We start from the raw sequence: 23,967 nt of genomic DNA, 5'->3' as shown, positions 1-23,967 counted from the left end.
TTGATTTATGTCATGTGGTTTAAAAAGAGCAAAGCAAATCCATGGGAGGCTGGACTCAAATTCATAGTATAATGTTTTAATGAACCACACTGCAGAAGCACATGCATCTATCTCTTATCTTCTCCAGGTTTTCCGGGGCATCTATAAATAGGTGTCTTTATTTTTAAAATTAGGGCAGAGAGCTGCCTAAAGTTCTTCAGGGAACTCAGAATTTAAGTTGAAATCACTGCTTAGTATGTTGTATATTTTGCAGCTATTTCCATAGCTTGGTATGATAAGTAATGTTCCCTCCTTTCTTTTCTGACATGATAATTTAAAGAAAACGTTTTTGTACTAAGATCCTAGGTAGTATAGCGAGAGGGAAAACATAATGGATAGGAATAAACAGACTTCTGCCTTCTCTCAGATCTGTCACTAGTGATATGACCTTGAGTAAAACTGACTTCTTTGAAGATAAGAATAACCTTTTGTATGAATCATGTATCTCTCTCAAAGGCTCTAGCTCTGATCTGAATTCTTAAGAATAACTGGTATGGAAATCACATGTGTTTCGGACAGTGTTTAAAACTGATGCGTAGTTTTATTTGCATGATTTTATAGCTCAACAGTCCCATCTTAGTCTTTATCCACTATAATGTGTGCTCATTTTACATGGGAAAAGTCATGATATATCTTAAATTACTTTATTTCTCATACCTCATAATGTTGTCATACTGGAAATTTTCAGAAATATTGGTGAATTAGACTTCTGTGGTAGTTAAATGTAAAGAACATGGGGCTTAGCATTTAAACGAATATGGGTTCAAATCCTGATGCTGCCATTTACTAGCTGGACAGTTTATTAAACCTGTTTCCTTATGCAAAATGCAACTATATTAGGCAGCTATTCTTCATAAGTAGGAGATGAGGGGTTCATAGTTTCCCTAGGATTCTCAAACTGACTCAAGAAAAAAGAAGGCACACAACTGTAAAGGATATCTTTGTAATGAATCTTTGAAATAAGCAGCCAGTCCAATGTTGTTGACCAGTGTGCTGTTCATGCTTTATAATATTAAAGGATTCATGCTTTTGGTGGTGCAAGTGCCTAATATTTATGTGCCTGCCATGTGCTGCATGCTGTGCCAACTATATACTTAATATTTCGTTCTAACCTCATAAGAACTCTGTGACAGGAGCTTTATCATTCTTATTTGACAGATGAGGAAACTCAAAAGGGTTAATTGGCCCAAGGCCACATGAGTGTGGCTGAACAGTAGTTTGAACTCTTGTGTGTCTGGACTGTTTGCAGTATTACTTCCCATTGGAAGTAATCAGACATTAATAATTGCTAGTGATATTATGGGATATTAAGACAATTTGGGGAAGTAGGATGAGTTGAAAAAGAAAAAAGTAGTGTTAATATCTTTCATTAACAAAAAAGCACCATTCTGGGTTTCCGGGAATTTACCTTGTGTTTTTTGGCTGTCTGCACAATTTAGTTATTAGCGTCTATACCTATCTTTGATCAACTGCCGTAATAAATATGGTGACCCTTACATTCTGATTTGTCCAGAAATAAAACTTGTTGGAGCATAATATTAGTTACAAACAGCATCTTAATTTAACGATCATAATGTAGGTGTTTAGACTTTAAATCCTTTTAATTTGAAGTAGGTTAATTTTGTTTTGGTATGTTGCGTAACAATCTGTACTAGGACATCTTAGTGTCCGTGCACTTCATTGCATAAATCCTTATAGCAGGATTTTTTTTTTTTTTAAGGCAATATGCTAGGGTGTTGACTGATTTCTTTGTGGTGTGGACAGGACAGCCATTAATGCTTTCTGAAAGAAAGAACTAATGAAATGAGAAATTAATTTATATGTTCATTCAGTCATCTCTGAGGTAGAAAAGCAGAGGAACAGGTTGACAAGAAATATTGAGTTGCCTGACCTTGGTTTAGAGCTTTTGTGAATCAGAGAACTAAAATGAAATGGTGTTGGATATTACATTTTACAGATCTTCAAGATCTTTTAGCCCTTGTTTTCTGTAATATGCTTCCCCATTTCTACTGAAGTAAAAGAGTCTCCAGGGGCAAGTCTCTGTGTTTGCTATTCGAATCAGTGTATTGTTTAACCTTTTTTTCCTCAAATATTGCATCCTATATTTTTGACTTGCCCTATATTAATTCGTTTTAACCTATTCTTGGTCATGAGCTAGTAGCTTGTCTAGAAGTACTTGAAATCACTGTCTACATTGTCACAGAAAGAAGTTTCTAAATGTTGAAGGCCTTTGATAAGAAAATTGTTAATTTAATAACCACTAAATTTTATTCTTATGTAAAACATATAAATGTTTGTGAAATGAAGAGATACTCTTATATTGCACAAAATTAGGCACACTTGGTAAGTGCTTGATGTTGATGTTTTTTGTTTAATCGTCTATTCAGTGGTTTTAAGATTAGTCTGTATAGTAAAGTAGTTGTTACAGCTTCTCTTTATTTTAGATTTCTTGGTCATTAGTCTTATTTTAATATTGAAACCTTTTTTTTTTGAAGTATGGGATAAAATCACTTCTCTGTTCTCTCAGGAATTATTTTCTTCCTGACATGGCTTATTTGCAAAGTATTTTTAAGTTCTATTAACTTGGATTAATATATTAAATATAATGCTTTACTGTATTATCAGTTTTACATTTTGCTTGAATATTTGCACGAGTCTTATGGTGAGGTGAAGTTTTTTATTTAAATCAAAGGAACAGATTGCATTTAACTTACTGGAATTTTTGTTAGAGCAGATTATTATTAAATGTACGTTAAATGCAGATCATTTGCTTTTTAAAAATAGAAGTTAGCTTCCTTTGAAATTATATTTCTTTTAGCAAAAGATACGTTAATTGGGAACATGCTTAAAGTGAGTTTTCCCCCTCAAAAAGCTAGAGCAGAACACCTTGCTGTTCCCTAATTTTTCTCTTTTTTGGTCATCAGTGCTACTATCTACCTTGTTACCCCAAGCTTTAAAGTTATATCCTTTTATCCACATACCCTCCCCTCCCTAATTTGTATCCAGATCCTATTAACTCTCTCCTAAATGTTTCTCACAGCCATTTTATTTTTTCGTTTCTTTCTACCAGTTTCATTCTTGCTGAATTGGACTTGTAATCCTCCTCAAGTGGTCTGTTTTTGCCTAGTCATTCCTGTTTTCTATTTATTATTCTTCTTGCCACTTAAGTTTTCTTAAACATGATGATGTCACTCTGGTCAACCTCTCTTGATCCCTTATGGCTTTCATATAGCATCCTCTTTCCTTAGCGTGACTTTAAGGTTTATCTTGATCTGACCTAGGCAGCTTTTCCATCTTCAACATCTGACCTGCCCACATAGGTTCCTCCATTTTATACCCTGTTCTCCATGGTGCATTCTTTGAAGTTTTGCCTTTGTTTGTGCTTTGCCTTCCTCATCTTTCACTCCCACTTTCAACCCCTAACACACATACATACACACACGCACTCTCTCTCTCTCGCTCTTTTTGCTTTTTCTCTCTCACCTTTCAGATCCAATTCAGGTATTAGTAAATTACATTCTACTATAGTTGTATGGTTGTGAGCTCTCTAAAGATGATAAATTACTTGCCACAGGTAATTAAGTGGGATTACTATAGTAACAGACAGATACAGAAGTTTGATTATGAGAACTAAAGACCAGATACCTAATTGTGGGCTTAAAGGGATCTTAGTCTTACAATTGCTTATTTTAAATGCCAAACGCGTATCTTAAAAAACCAGTATGCCCTTTTCAAGTGAACATATTCCTAGTCTACCTCCTCTGAGTGGTCACAGAATATAAAGAGGAACAACCTGGATGAATATTTAATAATTAATATGAGTTAGCCAAGTGTGCATTTTGAATAATCAGTGAATGGTTGTATCACCCAATTTTTATGTACTGTGTATGTCACAATATAGAATAGAGCGTAGAAATTTGAGATTATCTCAGATTTATTTGGGTTCTTTTCTGTTTCTTTGCCATCTATACCATCCTCATTTGGGATTGACAGATTGCTAGTATTCAGAATCTAACTAAAGTGAAAATGAAAAACATTTTCTATTCTGGAAACTTAGGTTAGGAGGTAGTCCAGGGGCACTGCTACCACTGCATGGAAGTGAAAGAAAAATATTAATCATTTCTTTTGGTATTGTTGGTTCTTGAGCAAGAAATTTGGTAAGCCTTATGAAGAAATTTATTTAATAAAGAAAAATTCACATAGTAAAAAAAAAAATTTGAAAAATGTAGAACAATCAGACATGGCTTTGATTAATATTCAGGTCTAGAATTATTAGAGCCAGTCTCTAAACATAGATTGGGAGTTATATTATTACTAATAAGACATTAGGAACATTTTTATTAATATTGAAAATGAAGTAATACATATCAGTAGTGTGTGTATGTTTGCTTTCCCCTACCTATTTTGTTTTTAGATTAAATAATTTTTTGCTTTCCTTTTTTTCCCTAAATAGCTTTTGCCTACCAAAAAGTTTTGGGAACCTGATGATTCAACAAAAGATGGACAAAAAGGCATATTTCTTGGGGATGATGAATGGAGAGAGACTGCATGGGGAACTACTCGTAAGTTACTGGTATATCTATGAAAATATTCAATTTTTAAAAAAAAAACTGCTTACCCCCAGGTATATTGGAAGAAAACTTGTGATATTGTTTGTGGAGACTTTCATAAAGCACTGTGTACACTTTCACAGTGCGATCCCTGGTTAGACATTTTTGTCATAGACAGATTTTGTTGATAAGTTTTATTTGAAATGAACTTTGACTCTGAATTTCCATTAAAATAGATGACAAATTAATTTATCCATAGAAATTTTCAACCTTAAATTGTACTAGATGGCAAAGACTGATTTATCTATTACAACTCAGTATTGTAGCTTTATTAGACAGTTACCACACCTGGAAAGGAAGTAACTCCCTTAGTAACATAGAACTCCCAGAAAACAAGTGGAGCTGTGAGTTTTTGGATTTCCAGAAATAAGTAGTGGGAATGACGGAGGTCTGAGAAACTTAAGGGGGATATAACCTGGCATACAAGGAGCATAACTCACAGGAGTGACAATAATTGGTCAATTAAAGAACATAGTTATATTCTTAAAATAGTTAGCATATCATTTTACTAATGATATTTCTTTTAAATGTTTTTAAAATCTGAGCGGTGTACAGATTGAACTACCAACGTGTATTTTATAAATAAGCCTTTTTTTTAACAGTTGAATTTAATGCAATTTGCTTAAGCTATGCCATATGACTAAATTACCAATTATTTTTTAAAAACCAACTAATTTCATAATGGCAATTATCAGATTAACCCTATGTTTTGAGTATAAACTGCCAGATGTTTCTTTATTCTCCAAATCATTAAAATATATTTTAAGATTTTAAACTCTTAGTTTTAAAACAACTAATCGTTATAAAACTGAAATAATTGCTAAAATGCTAAAACCCAAAAGGTTAATACTTTTTATAATCCAAATGGATTGAAAACTTTAGTAATTTAGACAAAACTTTCCTTAAAACGTTGGAAATTTTCTTTAAATTCAGCATACATAATGCCTCCATAGGCAGGCAGGTTTGGAGGATCAAAAAATAATGATAAAATCCTTATCCTCAAGGATTGATCATTTTCTGGATTAGAATTAATCCAGTGTGAATTGGATTCCCAATTTAAATTATTCAGTTATTTGGACTAGCGTACTTTGTCCACCACAGATCACATGTGTTTTGATACCTTGGTTGATGGACATATTTTGATATTTCATTTGAAGGCAGAATGGTTAATTACTGTATTTAACAGAACCAAATATTTTTAAAGTGATCAAAAGCAACACAACATGGAAATGAGAGATTTTCAACATGGAGAGATGGTTGGGAAATGTTTTTGGTATCTTAAACTTGGAGCACCAACAGTACCTGCAGCCAAACATTTAAGTGGCAGTTTATATATTTCTCTTTCTTTTTTTAAAAAATATTTTTATTGAGAAACATATATCCACACGTGTACAGTCCAACCATATTATACAATCAGTGGCTCATGGTATCATCACATAGTTGTTTATTCTCCACCATGATCATTTTTAGAGCATTTGTATCACTCCAGAAAAATTAAAAAAAAAAAACAACTCATAGATCCCATTATCCCTCTCTCATTAACCCGTAGTATTTCAGCCTATCACATTTTTACCCTTTATCTCCCCCTATTGTTTGTTTTTTTAATCTCTTTTTTTCTCATTCATCTGTCCATACCCTGGATAAAAGGAGCATCAGACACAAGGTTTTCACAATCTCACAGTCACATTGTCAGAGCTATATGGTTATATAGCCTTCTTCAAGAATCTTCTTCGATTTCAACAATGTTGAACTAGAACACAGTTCAACAGTTTCAGGTGCTTCCCTCTAGCCACTGCAATACACCATAAACTAAAAAGGGATATCTATATAATGCGAAAGAATAACCTCCAGGATAGCCTCTCATTGAGACTTTGTCTCCTTTGTCTCTTTCCCTTTTTGGTCAGGAAGGCTTTTTCATTCCCATGATGCCAGGTCCTGTTTCATTTTCGGGAGTCAGGTCCCATGTTGCCAGAGAGATTTACACATCCCTGGGAGTCATATATCATGACAGGGGAGGGCAGTGAGTTTACCTGCCAAGTTGGCTTAGAGAGAGAGGCCACATCTGAGCAACAAACAGGGTCTCTGGAGATGACTCTTAGGCATAGGCTTAGCAGGCTTAGCCTCTCCTTGGTAAGAATAAGCTTCATAGCAGCAAGCCCCAAGATTGAGGGCTCAGCCTATTGGTTGTCTCACCTGCTTCTGATATCAGGAATTTCTGAGGTGGGAAAGTTTAATATTTACTCCTTTCTCCCCATCTCCCCAAGGACACTTCATGAATACTTTTTTATTCTCTGTGCAAATTTCTTTAGGATGTATCGGGGTATCACACTACCCTGGACAAACCAACCAGATCTCACACCCTGTTCAAGATCCCATGTGATTATGGTGCTCAAGTAAACTGTCCGTTCAAATTAAATTAGATAATGTGATACCCAAAATATAAATTTTGCATCAAATAAACATCTCTCCCTTTGATCTCACACAGAGGTTGAAGTTTGAAAGTATGGGCCATATCATTCTTTACCCAGTATTCTTATTTACCTTAGTCGTAACCAGATCTACATCATTCACATCTCTAGTAGAAGTCTGATCACTTTTTCAGCTTTTTAACAGTTGCTGAATGGGGTAATGCTGACTTTCATAGTTACAGTGCTCTAACTCTAAGTCTCAGATGTCACATGAATACCTGAAGTTTTAGGAAACGACCAGGTTATATACAAACAGTCCAGTATCTTAGAATTTGGAAATAACAGTTACAACTTCTGAATATACGTGAGTGTTGTAAGAGCTTACACTCTAGGACCCTTTACAATAGGCCCCAACTTGATAACCTATGCTCTCGACTTCACTGAGTTTTTATATTATAGTTAGTCCGTACAAGTGAGGCATGATAATATTTGTCTTTTTGTTCCTGACATTTCATTCAACATACAGTCCTTAAGATTCATTCACCTAGTTGTGTGCCTCACAACTTCTTTCCTTCTTGTAGCCACTCAGTATTCCATTGTATGTGTACACCACAGTTCCCTTTTCCATTCCTCAGTTAGGCCACCTCCATATGTTCCAACCTGATGTTCCATGCTCTTAACTTGAGTTAACAGTTTTTATATTATAGTTAGTCCACATGAGTGAGGCATGACAATATTTTTTTGTCTCTAACATTTTATTCAACATACTGTCCTTAATGTACATTCACGTAGTTGCATGCCTCATAACTTCCTTCTTGCAGCTGCTCAATAGTATGTTGTATGTAAATGCCACAGTTTCCCCTTCCATTCCTCAGTTGCTGTACCTTTAGGCCACCTCCATCCTTTGCAAACTGCTGCCTTAAACACCACTGTGCAAATGTCCATTCCCCTCCACACTCTCAGTTCCTCCAGGTATGTATATCTAGCAACAAGGTTGTAAGATCTTATGGCAGCCCTACCCCCAGTCTCCTGTGGAACCACCACAGTGCCCTCCAAGGGGTTGCACCTCTCAGGTTCCCTACCAAAAGTAAATAAGTACATCTTTCTCCATATTTTCTCTAACATTTGTTTCTCTCTGTTGTTTTTTCTGGTATGCTGTATAGTGGAGGTCATATTTCATTCTTTTCCCATATGACCATCCTTTACTGCGACATCATTTGTTGATTTTTGTTTGTGTGTGGTGGGGGGAGTGCACGGGCTGGAAATCAAACCCGGGTCTACCGCATGGCAGGCAAGAATTCTACCACTGAACTACCCTTGCACCCACTCTCTTAATTTTTAAAGAATTTTATTTGCATATCATACAATCCAACCTGAGTAAATAGATATGCTTTCCGACTATAATCTATATGAAGGCATTTCCTTTTTTTCTGCAAATAATTCATACCCCTCCCCCATGCCCCCCAGTTACTGACATGTAGTTTTGGCATAATGCCTTTGTTACATCTATTTCTTTTTAATGTCAAGTTTATAATTTCAGTCAATTCCTTGTAATGCTATTCCAAGCTTAACCTTTTTTAGTTGTATAGGTAAATTTTTAAAGTTGAATATTAGTGCTTTACCAGAAAACATGAGAATGTTAGAAATGAATGGAATTACATTTTTCTGAACATACTGACTGCTAAGCATGTACAAAATGAATAAAGCATTCCTTGTCTGAAAGGAATTGTGGTTCTAAGGGAGATTGTTTCTGTTGACTCCAGGACACTTTATAGTATATGCTTTTCTCATCTGAACTGAAGTACTTGTGATTGTCATTTACATTAAGTTCTCCTGCACTTCCTAGCCTTTAAACACGTGGGTTTCTCTAACTGAAGTGCTCACTCTGCCCCCACCATCAACCAATTTTGTGCTGGCTTTTTAACCCATGTTCACCCTTTGTTTTTAACTTATGCATGACTTCATTTGGGGTTGATTAATGTTTGGTAGAGTTGATGCCCCTTCTCTGTATTCCCGTGGTATCCTAGATTATTTTTGTTGACACACTTGCACTTCATTGTGATTACCTCCTATTAAACCTGAGGCCTGGATGGTCTTGTTTGTTCTTGCTTTCCCCACTAGCACAGTGCATTTATGTAGGAGGCTGTAAGTTAGCAGTTGAACTGTGTAAATGAATGGGTGAGTGACTGGATGAAAGAGATTAGTAACAGCTCATCTCTGGTGGATAGAGGTACTATAATGGAAATGTCTTAATATGACTTACCAAATGTAGCAAACATTTAAAAACTGTTGCAGTTAACGAAATGATGACTTAAATACCCATCAACAGTTTAGCGCTTTAAGAGCTAGTCCTAATGCTCAGTGTCCTTTAAAATTTTTTTTCAGCAAAAATTGTGCATGTTGCCTCATATGTTGTATTTATATTCCATTAGCTCTCAGATTTTAAATAATGCTTTTCTTTTTGTCATAAAAATATGTAGAAAAAGTATTTGTACCAGGTGAAACATTTTGTTCTAAACAAGCAAAAATGAAAGGAAAACCTTATTTTTATTTTAGAAAGGATTTTGGAAAAATCTTTAGATGATTCTTAGTTTTTTCTAGAAAATTTTGTGGTATTACCAGTTTCCCAAACTCATTGGTTTTTATAGCACTTTAGACACGTTCTGAATCTGTCTAGTAACATAACTTTGCCTCTGCCAATTTGAAATGTTATTTTCATTCTTCTAGATCTTATCCCTGAAGGTTTTTGTTATGAATCCATTTCAGCAAAAGAGCTTTTTACTTTTTTGGTACAGTACTTATAGGCAGCTGATCCTTGAGGTTAATTTTTCTACCTCCATGGACCTTTTTGTTTTGCTTGTTTACATAGGCATGTTACCTGTTTATTACCAAAAGGCCCTTACCTTCTTTATTTTCAAAAAGATGTGCCCAGGCAAGTGAGTCTCGACAGAATGAAAAGCTTTTTATAAAGATTATAACAACCTTCAAAATGAAAGTGTGCTGATTTTTCTTAATTTAGTAGATTAATTTGCTTAAATGCATTTTGTTTAGGATAAAGGTACAGATATATAATTGTATTCTTTCTTCCTAACAGACCATTCAATGTCCCAGCCTATTATGGTACAGAGAAGATCTGGACAGGGTTTTCATGGAAACAGTGAAGTAAATGCAATACTGTCTCCGCGATCAGAAAGTGGAGGTCTTGGTGTGAGCATGGTAGAATATGTATTAAGTTCCTCTCCTGCTGATAAATTGGATTCTCGATTTAGGAAGGGAACTTTTGTAAGTATTTTGAATAAAGAAATAGTAATATTTTCTTGATGGTCTTTGGTTATTTTTAAGTCAGTTTACTTTCCCTTTGCTTCCTAGAGCTAAAGGAAATTTTGAATTCTTGATGCTCTTTTTCTGTGGCCACTTCTTGAATACATAAAATGATGGCATAATTTGGGGAGTTTATAATCTTAACCTTATTTAAAAAAAAATCATATTTAAAAGCAGGTAATTTTCAAGATTAAAAATGCTTATTCATAGTAGTGTTTGATCTGAAAGTAACTAAGCATAAGTCTAAAGTTTTAGGATATATTCCACAAGATTGTGCATTTAAACAGTTCTAATCTAGATTGTGGTGTTACTGCTTTTCCAGCACCGCTATAGTTAAGGTTGCCTTAGCCCTTCTGTTATAAATCACTGGTTTGTACTCAATTTTTTGTCCTTTAATAAATGAGTTGACTATGAAATTAAACTAAGATTGAATGCATTTAGTATTTACGTGCACTATAGTGTAGTTTAAGGGCACCTGTGGTGCCTTTTTTGTGTTCTATTAAATACTCAGTATCAAACAGATTCTTTTTCTTCAGGGCACTAGAGATGCTGAAACAGATGGACCTGAGAAAGGAGATCAAAAAGGGAAGGCTTCTCCATTTGAGGAGGACCAGAACAGAGATCTTAAACAAGGAGGAGATGATGATTCTAAAATAAATGGCAGAGGTTTGCCAAATGGAATGGATGCCGATTGCAAAGATTTTAAGTAAGATTTTAACTTTCTCAAGAAGAAAAAGCCTATCTATTAAGGATTGTTGCTACTAGTTGATATGACTGATTTAGAAGTTTTTCCACCTTAGGTTTATTTTATTTCCCTTTGTACCTTGTGTAAATTTGGACAAAGACTTTTTGGGGGGTGGGGGGGTAAGGAAAATTAATAATTATGACCCATTTTTTGAAAAATAATTCTTCAAAAACAGCTGTTAAAGCAGTGCATTCTGTTGAAGAATTAATGTTTGAAGCTGCCTTTCTGGTAGTCTAACTCAATTTTAACTTTTTTTATAATCATTAAAATTTAGTGAACTTTAAATTTAATCTGTGGTTTTTCTTGACAAACTCTTGGGATTGCTTTTGAGCACCTTTCTTTGGAGTTCTCCCCTTCTATCCTTGACTATCCCACTCCCCATTTAACTTCTGATCTTGGAAATGAGGAAGCATAATTAGCTTATAAAAGCAGTATCTTTTCTTAAGATATATGAGTTTGTACTGAGAATTATTCCTGCAATTTGGAAGTGGGGAATATATTCAAAAGAATAGCTTTAAGTTCATAAAAAGTTGTTGCGTTTTAATTATGTGTTCATGGCAATTAAATAAATATTTTCCTCTAGCCTTTGGGCTTAGGTTTACACAGTGCACATTTATCTAAATATTAGGGAGTTGTTTCTTCATACTTCATCTAGATCAAAATATCTAGTATTTTTTAAAGCTGCCTTGGTGTCTATACCTGAAAATCAACTGGTTTTTTTTGTTGTTTGTTTTGAGATCTTGCGAATTTCATGGAATTTCAGTTAGCATAATAGAGGTACATGGTGGATGTATACTTTTATGTTTATTGCCTTCAAATATCAAAAGCAGACTAACAATTTTCCTTAAAATCAGTACCACCTCTATTGGTTTAAAATGCAAAAAAAGCATCCAAAATCAGTAAACTTCTTGACAAGAAGTAAATGTAATGCTATTCAATTTGTTTTAAAACCTTATCCTGATTTTACTTTTCTGTTATTACTTAATCTAAGTTTTAATCAAGGGCATGTGTTTAAAGCTGAGTTGATTATAAACCCTTCAGATTATACATTTATAATTGAAGTGTTAATACACCATTAACTATAGCAAGAAAATAGCACCACAGATAGCACGATGATTTTTTTCCTATTGTATCTTTACTTTTTGCTATATTAGTTGTTTTATGTGGAAGACTGTATACATTTCTCCAGAAAATATTAATATGAACTTTAAGCATTCTAATTTTATTCTGTTAATTTTTGGATGTGTGTTTTAAATTATGGATTATTTTAGATATTCAGAATTAGTTGTTAGTATTTAACATTAAAAAGTCTCAAAAGAATTATGGCCATATATGATCACTAGACTAGCACATCATTAATGTGTACATTACTGAGGTAGACCTGACCTGAAAGGAGTCAGTTCCCAGGCTTATCTTTTTTTTTTAACTGGCTGTTTTTAAAGAATACCCCTTCAGTTTTTTTTTGTTTTTGTTTTTTCTCCTTATATATTCCACGTGAAAAATGAACCTTTGGACTGTCACGCAGAATTAGGTATGGTTAAAAGAGAAAGGACTTTGAAATTTTTCTAGTCTTGCAAGGACAATGATTAATTTTTAAATAAAATGTAAGTTTACTTAAATATCTAAAGAATAATTCTTATTATTAAGGAATGCTTTTGTGATGTTTAGCAAATTCACCAGTGTGAAGTGCCTGAATCGGGAAAAGTGTTATATAGTGGTAACAATTGGTATAAAAAGCCAGGTAAAACTTTTATTGCCGTTTACTTTATGTACTCATATTTAATTATTTTGTGATACATGGGTCCTCAGAATAGTATACTACTTTCTGGGGAGAGAAAGGATCCTATGTAAAATATTTATTTAGAAGAAAATAATCAACTATAAATGAGAAGAAATGTGAAAAATAAAGTTTAGACCATGAAGGATGTTGATAAAAAGAGAAAAGCTACTACTTAAAATTTAGTCCAGTGTCAGTGAATTAATTAGGAAAATTAAGGTGGCCATATAGCAGAGAAACTTGTTTTGTTTTTTAATGTAGCACTATACTTCTCATTGCTGTGAATACATGATTTTTGATAAATATGTTATTTTAGGCATTTTCATCTCTTTCTCATGACTCAATTTGGCGTGATTGAAAAAAAAAAGATTGTCTGGAAAACTGTTATAGAGGGTTTTCCCAAATAGTTTGATTTGTTCTTATTAATCGGAGCCACAAAATCATCTGTTCAGTCTACTCAATAAGGAAACTGGGACATAGAAGATACGATTTGCTCAAAATCACATTTAAAAGACTGAATCAGCAGTCAGCCTTTTGTCTTAGTTCAGTACCTGTCTGTTGTGGCCCACATTTTACTTCCTTAAGTCATTAAGATCACATCACGGTGATCCTTTATGACCAATTTTTTACATAAGTATTATAAAGTAAGATGTTAGAGCAAAATAATTTATATGCTGGTGGGCAGCACAAGGGTATATTGTGGGTGGTTTTTGTTTTGCATATTTGCCCCTTGGCAGTCTGCTTTCCATATCTACTATTCATTTTGCCTCTGGTTTGAGACAAAGATTTCAGGTAGTATAAGTCAAAGTCATAATATCACAGGTTTTCTTATCTGTAAAATTGAGTTATGTTTTTCAAATTGAGAGAGTGAGTATTAATAATTTGGGAAAAAATTGAAACCATGTCGGCTTTTAAGAGGAAGTTATATTAATTAGAAAAGTATGTGATAAGGTTAGTTACTTAGGGTGTCATGATTTTTCTACTTCCCCATTTCACTTTTTCATTATTTGTTACTTTTTATTCATAATGCTTTTCTATTTGCTTAATGTAGTCGTACTCCTGGAAGTCGTCAAGCCTCTCCAACTGAAGTAGTTGAGCGCCTGGGCCCCAATACTAATCCCCCAGAAGGATTGGGGCCTCTACCTAATCCTACAGCTAACAAACCACTTGTTGAAGAATTTTCAAATCCTGAAACTCAGAATCTGGATACCATGGAACAAGTTGGTCTGGATTCCTTACAGTTTGACTATCCTGGTAATCAGGTACCAATGGACTCTTCAGGAGCTACTGTAGGCCTTTTCGACTACAATTCCCAGCAGCAGGTAAAACGTGCCCCTTCTTTAAAAAGCTCCTCCTAGCTAAATACTGGGATTAACCTGAAGTGTCATGAGGGACTGACAGTAACAGTAGGGGTTCTTGAGCACTAATATGTTATTGAAGAAAATATCTTAGTAATTGAGAAAGTGATTCAAATAAATGTTTAAAATACTGTATTCCCACCTTTTTAATTAGAAATGAGATGCTCTGAGACTAATCTTTTTATTAAATATTTTCTTTAACAGCTCTTTCAAAGGACTAATGCATTAACAGTTCAGCAGTTAACTGCAGCTCAACAGCAGCAATATGCACTGGCTGCAGCTCAGCAGCCACATATAGGTGAGTCATAGGTTCTCTTTTGACTAGACTGTTAGAAGATCTGTGTTCAAGTGTGTAGAATGCTTTCATTTTTGATTTACTGAAAAGTCATTGTGATATTTCATTCTTTTGAAACATCTCATTGGAGATCAAAGAGTAATAGATGACATGGCAAGGGTAAAGATTTATTATTATTTGCATTATTGGTAAAGTGAAAATTGTATACCTTGGTAAAAAAGCGTAAGTTTTTTTCCGGTGTGAAGTCATGGGAGCAAACACTTGGAAATTCAAATGTATTACTTGTATCCATTATCAAATAGGAATATTTGTTTTAAAAAAGTGTTTGGATATGGAAAGCTCAGGTAAAGTTCTTAAAATATATTTTCTTCCTTACTTCCTTAAGGTATTTGACTTCTGTGCTTTGTAATTATAGTAATTCACATTACAGTAAAGGTGAAATTTGTTACTGGACACAGTGTCCAAGTATTGATACTTGCTATCAGTGTTGGGATTTCTTGTTTTTTTTTTTTTGCTTCTTATTTCCCCTATCAAGTGCAAATTTAACAGTTTATTAATACAAATAAGTCTTACTGGTCGCCTTTTCATGATTAATTTTTTTCCTTCCTTTATCTTTATGATTTGGCTCTTTCCTGTAGTAGAGTGTGGAGTAAAATGAATGGCATTTTTAAAAACTGTATTTTTTTTTTTTTTTTTTTTTTTTTAAAGGAAAGACAGAGAGAAGGAAGGAAGGATAGAAGGAAGGAAGGAAGGAAGAAAGGGAAACATTTTTAAACATTTTCTTGTTTTATTGTATTCTGTTTCTCCGTTTTTGTTACATGGGCTGGGGCCGGGAATCGAACCGAGGTCCTCCGGCATAGCAGGCAAGCACTTTGCCCGCTGAGCCACCGCGGCCCGCCTAAAAACTGTATTTTGAAGTAACTATAGATTATAGGTACTATAGATTCATATGAAGTTGGAGAGAGTACAGAAGTTCCTATATCCTTCAATTATCACAAAAATATCATTCATTAAAATTTAGAAATCAAGAGCCTTTATAGATACCAATTAAAAGATGTAGAGAAAGAGAAGTCATTTACAATAGTACCAAAAGATAAAATACCTAAGAACACATCTTTGTGTTAGCTTATACATAAGGCAGGGCATAATCTCTGCATTCAGTATTTCCCAATATACTTGGTAAGAAGACAGTGATGTAATATAAGGACTTCTGGTTGTTCAATCTCACTTGAAGTCTCTCACCCAAAGAAATGAGTTTAGCTCATCTGTGTACACATACCATGTGTTCGGTTACTCAATTTTTTATTCTCATGTAGATGAAAGAGTACTAGTTTATGTTTTCTCATTTAAAATAAGTTGATAAAAATCAGAATGGTGGAATGAGCTCACATTGAAAGAGATAATAGATACAACCTACTTTTTAATATTTTAAAATATACATGTACACTCAAAGAAAAAGAGAAAAGGGCAGGAGTGCTGACATGGATGGAGAATTTCTACAGTCTGAAAAATATAGGCTCAAAAGAAAATGAGGAATAAAGGCATGTGGCCTGTCGAAGGCTGAGACTGGGGTAAACAACTAAAAGGCCTATACACTATAGGATTGGGGGTTAAAGTTATGCTGACCATGCAGGGTAACAGCCCCCAAGTAACTAATAAAATACTTTAAGATATCACCTGCTAGAGAGATGAGTGCAGCAGAAACCTTAATATAAAATGATGGCTCAAACAAGCATTACAGTGCAAATCAGAAAGATCAGCCAGACGACAGACACGTATGACATTCAGTAGAGTTTTTATACCTAAGAGGTAGAAATAAGAGAACAACCTGAAAAGAACTTTAAAATCAGTATATTTTAAATCATAACAGATAAAGGTCTGAGCCATCAAAGATCAGAGATCTTGAAACAACAAAATGTTGTTAGAACAAACCATTTTATTATTGGAAAATCATCATAGGTGGGCTACATAATTGACTGGATATCGTCTGTGATTAAGTGAATGAAAGATAAGACTGAGGAAGTCTCCCGGAACACTGAAATAGCTGGTAGTAATCAGAAGATAGGAAATAGAAAAGAGAAATTAAGAGCTGTGGGATAGAGTAGTGACTGAGAAATACCAAGATGTATGTAACAAGAGTACTGGAATAAGAGAATGTAAGAGCTGAGAATTTTCTATAATTTAAGAAAAGATGAGAGTCCACTTTTTCTCCCCACCTCTCCCCAGATTCAGAGTAGAAATGTTTTTTACCTAAGATGTACTTTATATTTTTATTCATTATTTCTACCTTTTTTAAATACAGCAGGTGTGTTCTCAGCAGGCCTTGCTCCAGCTGCATTTGTGCCAAATCCATATATTATTAGTGCTGCTCCTCCAGGGACTGATCCATATACTGCAGCAGGATTGGCTGCAGCAGCAACATTAGCAGGTAACATGCTGTTCATCCTGGTTGCTTATTATGGATAGAATACTAATTTTGTTGTAAGCTTTTTTCTTTTCTTTTTTTTTTTTTCCTATTTGGGCAACTTAAAGTTCCTTAAAAAGAAAAAAAGAAACATTTATCCAGAATGATGTGAAATTTCCAAGTGGTTAGTTTATTTTCAGCTGTAATCCTATAAGAGAAAGCCTAAGCAGTAACCCTTTTCTTCATATGCAGAGTTGGTTTACATTTCAGTTTTGTAGGTTTGGGAATCTTGAATTGTGTGTGAACTCCATATCTTCATTCTTGTGACCAAACCTGTTACCCATAGAGACAATGCAAAGTAAAGCTGGTATGGTAGGTAGTATAAAACCCAGGTCAGAGAGAGTGTAAGGTAAAGAGCTTCAGCAATCCTGAGAGAGTTAAATATTTAAAAACTAAAATTTGTTCACTAGTGTTAAAAGTTCAGTCAAGCTAGGGAGCAAAATGGTTCAAACTGTCAAAGGGTGAGATCACCACTCATAATCTGAACTAGAAACCCAAAACTGAATTTATTGCTAAAGTAAGGGAGAGTGGTGTTGGTTGGCACAGTGTCATTAAGCAAAGCAGTTTGCTGATCTTATATACGATTTGAAGATGTTTTAGTATGAGCTGGTAACAGGGACAGAAATGCGTTATCTTTTTTAAGAAAACATTTTTTATTGTTAAATATATACAAAGCAAAGAAAAAAAAGCAGTAATTTTCAAAGCACACTTCAACAAATAGTTACAGAACAGATCCCAGAGTTCGTTATGGGCTACTGTTCCACCAGCTCAGATTTTTCCTTTTAACTGCTTCTGAACACTTGAGGCTAAATAGAATATTAATATAGTGATTCAGCAGTCATACTTGTTTGCTAATTCCTATTCTCTGTGTTATATCTCCTTCTTCTCCTTCTGATCCCTCTCCCAGTCTGTAGGGATCACTGGGCAATGCCTGTTCTGACTCTTTCATGTTGAAAAGGGGTGTTGATTAATTAATAAAAAGGATAAGGGGATGTAATTAATTAATATACTTGGAGAGGCTGGTCCCTATAGATTTCGGGATTTATCTGACCTAGGAACCCTCCGGGAATTACAGGTTTCAGGAAAACAAGGGTGGTTGCTTTGGCAGCACATATATTAAAATTGGAATGATACAGAGAAGATTAGCAAGGCCACTGCTCAAGGATGACACGCAAATTCGTGAAGCGTTCCAAATTTTTAATGCTTGCCAGATGTTAATGATTTTAGGCCTTGAAGGAAGCTCAGTCTATGAAGAAGATTTTGAGGCTCTTTTTTTAGCAATGTCTGCAGAATTTTTTCAGATGGAAAGTTTTTGGCAGAAAGCAGTGCTTCGGTATATGGAAAGTAGAAGCAGGAATAATGAAGAAATAGAACAGCTGTTGCGCTGCTTTGACAAATCAACTGAAGAGCCAATTGTGAAGGTGGCTGAGAGGGAACCCATTTCCAGGCACATAAAGACTATGGTAGAAATGGAGAATTCTGGGCTAGTACATATATTGAAAAATGGAAAGACAGAAGACCTTGCTTGCATGTACAGATTATTAGTTGTGTGCCAAATGGTTTGAAAACGATGTGTGAATGTATGAGTTCTTATTTGAGGGAACAAGGTAAAGCCCTCGTTTCTGAGGAAGGAGAAAGAAAGAATCCTATTGACTATATCCAGGGCTTATCGGATCTAAAGAGTAGGTTTGATCGCTTCCTCCAGGAATCGTTCAGTAATGACTGGCTCTTTAAACAAACTGTTGTGGATGACTTTTGAGTATTTTCTCAACCTCAACTCCAGGCCCTCTGAATACCTCTCATTATTTATTGATGATAAGCTGGAAAAAAGGAGTCAACGGACTAACAGAAGAAGTAGAAACAATATTGGATAAGGCAATGGTCCTTCTTAGGTTTATGCAAGAAAAAGATGTACTTGAAAGTTATTATAAACAACACTTGGCAAGGAGAATTCTTATAAATAAAAGTGTTTCTGATGACTGAAAAAAATATGATATGTAAGTTAAAGACAGAATGTGACCGTTAGTTCACATCAAAACTGGAGGGAATGTTTAGGGATATGAGCATCTCAAACAGAACTATGGATGAATTAAGGCAACACCTGCAGGCATCTGGGCTGTCTTTAGGTGGTGGTGTGCTCACAGTCTGGTTGCTCGCAACAGGATATTGGCCCACCCTGTCAGCCACACCAAAGTGCAACATCCCACCAGCACCAAGGCCTGCTTTTGAAATATTCAGGTTTTACTTGGCCAAACACAGCAGTCGATAGCTCACACTCCAACATCATACGGGTTCTGCAGATCTCAATACCACTTTTTATGGCCCAGTTAAAAAGGACGATTCATCTGAAGTTGGTGTTGGACGTGCACAAGTAACAGGCTCTAATACAAGGAAGCACATATTGCAAGTCTCCACTTTCCAGATGACCATATTAATGCTCTTTAATAATAGAGAAGAATATACATTTGAGGAAATTCAACAAGAGATTGATATTCCCGAAAGAGAACTTGTTAGAGCCCTACATTCCTTCACCTGTGGTAAACCAACACAGTGGGTTCTTATGAAAGAACCCTAGTCAAAGGAAATAGAAAATGGTCACATATTTACAGTTAATGACCAGTTTTCATCCAGACTACGGAGTCAGGATTCAAATAGTTGCTGCCAAACAAGGTGAATCTGACCCAGAAAGGAAAGAAACAAGGCAGAAAGTATATGATGACATAAAATATGAGATAGAAGCTGCTGTAGTAAGGATAATGAAGTCTAGAGAGAAGATGCAGCACAATGTGTTAGTAGCAGAGGTAGTAACACAGCAGTTGAAGGCTCGATTCTTACCAAGTCCAGTTGTTGTTAAGAAACGTATTGAAGGACTTATTGAGAGAGAATATTTGGCTTGAACACCTGAGGATCGCAGAGTACATACACATGTAGCATAAAATGCTTTCAGAAATTTGATTTATTCTTGGACTGCACTCTTTTCATGGACTTGGAAGTTCTTTTAAATCATTAAATATTAAGATGACCATCTCTTCTATTAAATTATAGTACATGTTTTAGACCATTCAGATCAAGCCTTTACTCCTTTGAGTGTTTTCAGCGAAAGTTGATTGAGCATCAGGCTTTTCAGTGTTTATCCCTGTAGAGATAATCTTTACAGTTCCTTGGAAAAATGTGAATGTGCCGCATTTTGTTTACAATACTGTATGAAAACAGGAAGAAATAAAAATTTAGGAAAAAAAAGTTTGCGCATGAAACCTTTATAGTGTCAGTTTGAGCCCTAGGTATTCTCAGGAGTCAACAGGAGTGATGCTGGTTTAAGTTTAGCACACCGTGGCTATCAGCATTATCTAATTGAAGGTTGCATAAAAGTCACCTCCAGAATAGCTTCTCAGTCCCACTTGATTGCTCTTGGCCACTGATGCCGTATTTTATTAGGCATCTTTTAACACCTCTTCCTGTTGGTCTGGTAATTGTTGTTGATCCCATGGTCCAGTCATTCTTTTCCTGTCCACTGTTTTGTCCCACGAAGCAGGGGTCACTTCAGACCGCCCTGCTTCTCCATCTTCCCAGAAGCAGATATGAGTTATGTCTTAAGCATTGATGGGTTGATGTGTGAGCCTTACAAGGGTATACACCAGAGGAAGTTTCCTCATTGACTGACTAGAAAGCTTAAGGCTGTCACTAAGGTTTTGGCTTTCAGAGATATGTCTGCTGAAGTGAATTGCCACTGATCCATTAGACAGGTTTGAATTCATTTCTGCAGTTACCATGACCACAGAACAGTCCATCTTTTCCTAGAAATATGGGAACTTTGTTTTAAAAAAATGAAAAAATTACTAATTTCAAATTGTTTGTTATCTTAGCTAACAGACTGAAAATAACCCAACATATTCAATAGCCTTGGAGTATAGATCTGCATGTGGCTCTATAAAGTCAGTTTTCCTGGTGCCATTTACCTGGGTGTTAGAATGTTAAGTTCTGATACATTATGCATAGAGTCACTAACTTAGGGGTCTGAGAGAAAGAGCATTGAGAGGTTATTTTGGGGAATAAGCATTCTAGGCATTCTGGACTTTCTAGGCCATTGCTGTTCAGTAGAAATTAATAAGAGCCAGATATGTAATTAAAAATTTTCTAGTACCCACATAAAAGTAAAAAAAATCATGAAATTAATTTTAGCAATATATTTGATTCAATACAACATATCCAGAATACTGTTTCACCATCTAACCAATATTTTAAAAATTAATAGATGTTTTTGTATTCTTTTTTTTTCTCCCCAATGCTACATCCTCAAAATGCAATGTATATTGTATACTTACAGCACATCTCAGTTTGCTCTACCCACATTTTAATTGCTCGGGAGTCCACTGTGGCTCCTGGCTTATTCCTTCTACTTTTAGGTATTATAGATTGCAATGCTAGATTAAAACATTTTGCTATTTTTTTGTGCTTCTTTGCAGTAGTAAGAAGGTACTCTTTTTTTTTTTTTTAAGAGTTGTGAATGAATTGAGCATGAGGTATCTAATGTTCCCTGAATATATTTATGATTGTCAGTACCAGGCCCATAAATTGGCATTCAGTAAATGTTGGTGAAGTGTCAGTTCATTGTTAGCCTTGTATTTATACTCTCATATGTGTCCAGTAAGGTTACTGCTGTCTCTCCTGAATAATTACTCTTTCAATAATTATGTGACTTACAACTTTCTCTTTAATAGAATCCGAAAGGTATAAACTGGTATAAATGGGTAGAGGATTATAAGGACATCTTCTGCTCTTAGTGTCACGCACTGTCCCCCTTTTTAATCTTCATGTGTCTATAAAATCTAGTGATTTTTTTTTTCTTTTTTCTGTCTTTCTTGGTGGTGGTATTTAGGTCCAGCAGTGGTTCCACCTCAGTATTATGGTGTTCCATGGGGGGTGTATCCTGCCAATTTATTTCAGCAACAAGCTGCAGCTGCAGCTGCAGCAAACAATACAGCAAATCAGCAAGCAGCATCACAAGCTCAGCCTGGACAGCAACAGGTATAAGTCCTTCCTTCATTGAATCATGTCTGAATATTGATTCTCTGACATTCTGTGAGAGTTCAAGGTCTGTCTTTATTCTCTTTTGTTTCCTCAGTTTGTAACATAGATGGCACACAAATATTTATTGCATGACTGTTTTTTTTAAATCAGCGTTATATGAATTTAAGAATTATTCCATTTCTGTGTTTGTTTGCTGTCTTGTAGTCTTCAGAAATTTTGAAATTTCTTTCATCATTTCTTAAAGTTAGGCTAATAATGTTCTTAAACATCACTTCATTTTCTTCTGGGTCTCTTAAATTGCTATTTTAATATTAATGTAATATGTTTCTGACCTGCTGTTTATTTTTAACCAAGAAAAGATTAAATATTTTCACTAAAGTTTAGTTTTTAGTTCTAATAAAACGGGAAAATATTTATTGTGAAGATTTTTTTTAATTTCAGCTGTTTTCATAGAATTAGCTTGATAATGTTGTAAAACCAGTTGTTAAATATCTCAGTTCTTGTTACCATATTCATTGTATTTATACCAAAAAAGCAATGTAGTAACATGTACGGTATTACTTAGTTGGGAATGAAGTTTTATTCTAAATTCCCCTTTACTAAAATTTAATGCTATATTGATGTTTTGTTGAAGCAGTCCTTTGAGTCAGTTCTTGGAGATCATGCCCCACAATATTTTTAAATAAGTTATTTTTTAACCTATTATTTTTATATAAAAATATCACACTGCCTAACCTATATCCACACCTGCATCTGATGGCTTATGTATGGAGATAGGACTTACAGTGATGCTACCTTGTCCTGAGCAGTATAAATTTTTGTCTTTGAAATTAATGTTTACCATTCTAGTGAAAATCACTATATATTATAGAGTAGTGAAATTTGACCAGCTTCAAGAGTTTTCACTTGTTTCGAGATAATATTGTGTTCTTTTTTACCAAAATTTTAAGTTAAAAAGCAGATTTTCTCACTTTTATTACAGAATCTGGATTCTGTAAACTTGAGATTTTCACTGTGCACTAATCTTTTAACAACTGACTTAATAATCATACTTAATCTGTTCCCTTAAGCTTCCTTTATTTCAGTTTTTTAGCCTTAGGAACTAATTCAGGAACTCTAAATTATGTCTCTATGTCATCAGCTAAGACTCTGCCTATTCCCACTCACTCTCAAGTATCTCCCTCTCTTTTAAAAGTTTTACTTTGATAAGTTAAACAGCACAAATATTAGAAATACTTTTTTTCAAAGACTTTGTAGAAGCTCCATGTTGCTTTGTAGGTTGTTCTAGTTGTTCAAGAGCCACAGAACTGTGCATTGTATTTTTTTTTTTTTTTTTTTTAAAGAAAGACAGAGAAGGAAGGAAGGATGGAAGGAAGGAAGGGAGGAAGAAAGGGAAACATCTTTATTTTTATTATATTTTGTTTGTTTGTTCGTTTCTCACATGGGCTGGGGCCGGGAATCGAACCGGGGTCCTCCGGCATAGCAGGCAAGCACTCTTGCCCGCTGAGCCACCGCGGCCCGCCCTGTGCATTGTATTTTTGATGATCAGTATTTTGTAGTTTTGTATGCTAAATCTACATTTCATTGCATACAGATATGTTCAAAGAATATTCAAAGGCTAACCTTATTGGTAATATATACAAAGTTGTCCAAAATAAACTTAATTATCTATTATTTTATAATTTCGCTTTTAAGGAGAAAGTATCATTTGCCTTTCCAGGTTCTCCGTGCTGGAGCGGGTCAGCGCCCTCTTACTCCCAATCAGAGTCAACAAGGGCAGCAAGCAGAATCACTTGCAGCAGCAGCTGCAGCAGCAAATCCAAATTTGGCTTTTGGTCAGGGTCTTGCCACTGGCATGCCAGGTATGTAGTCGGTTAATTGTAGAAATTTGGATAAATTAAAAATGTTATATATGAACTCTC

General features: G+C 34.9%; 1 protein-coding gene, 1 non-coding gene and 1 pseudogene across 11 annotated transcripts in view; all 3 read left to right on the top strand.

The window, feature by feature from the left end:
* The window catches only part of PUM2 (pumilio RNA binding family member 2), a 102,377-nt gene that overhangs the window by 39,585 nt on the left and 38,825 nt on the right, over positions 1-23,967 (top strand). For 8 of the 10 annotated variants that reach the window (XM_077152166.1, XM_077152167.1, XM_077152172.1 and 5 more), the window contains 8 exons: positions 4,493-4,601; positions 10,152-10,339; positions 10,915-11,084; positions 13,952-14,222; positions 14,463-14,556; positions 16,856-16,981; positions 21,894-22,042; positions 23,766-23,907. In XM_077152166.1, coding sequence (XP_077008281.1) covers positions 4,493-4,601; positions 10,152-10,339; positions 10,915-11,084; positions 13,952-14,222; positions 14,463-14,556; positions 16,856-16,981; positions 21,894-22,042; positions 23,766-23,907 — 1,249 coding nt within the window. The remainder of the gene's footprint in view (positions 1-4,492; positions 4,602-10,151; positions 10,340-10,914; positions 11,085-13,951; positions 14,223-14,462; positions 14,557-16,855; positions 16,982-21,893; positions 22,043-23,765; positions 23,908-23,967) is intronic. The other 2 variants (XM_077152174.1, XM_077152169.1) reach the window with 1 other exon arrangement.
* LOC143676905 (cullin-3 pseudogene) lies at positions 16,993-21,887 on the top strand (annotated as a pseudogene).
* Positions 18,114-18,216, top strand: LOC143678400 (U6 spliceosomal RNA). The gene has a single exon (XR_013173212.1). It is a non-coding gene; the product is annotated as a U6 spliceosomal RNA (small nuclear RNA).

This window comes from Tamandua tetradactyla, chromosome 3, assembly GCF_023851605.1.
Source record: "Tamandua tetradactyla isolate mTamTet1 chromosome 3, mTamTet1.pri, whole genome shotgun sequence".
Lineage (NCBI taxonomy): Eukaryota > Metazoa > Chordata > Mammalia > Pilosa > Myrmecophagidae > Tamandua > Tamandua tetradactyla.
Note: the sequence above shows the minus strand (reverse complement) of the source record. Positions and strands in the feature narration are given on the sequence as shown.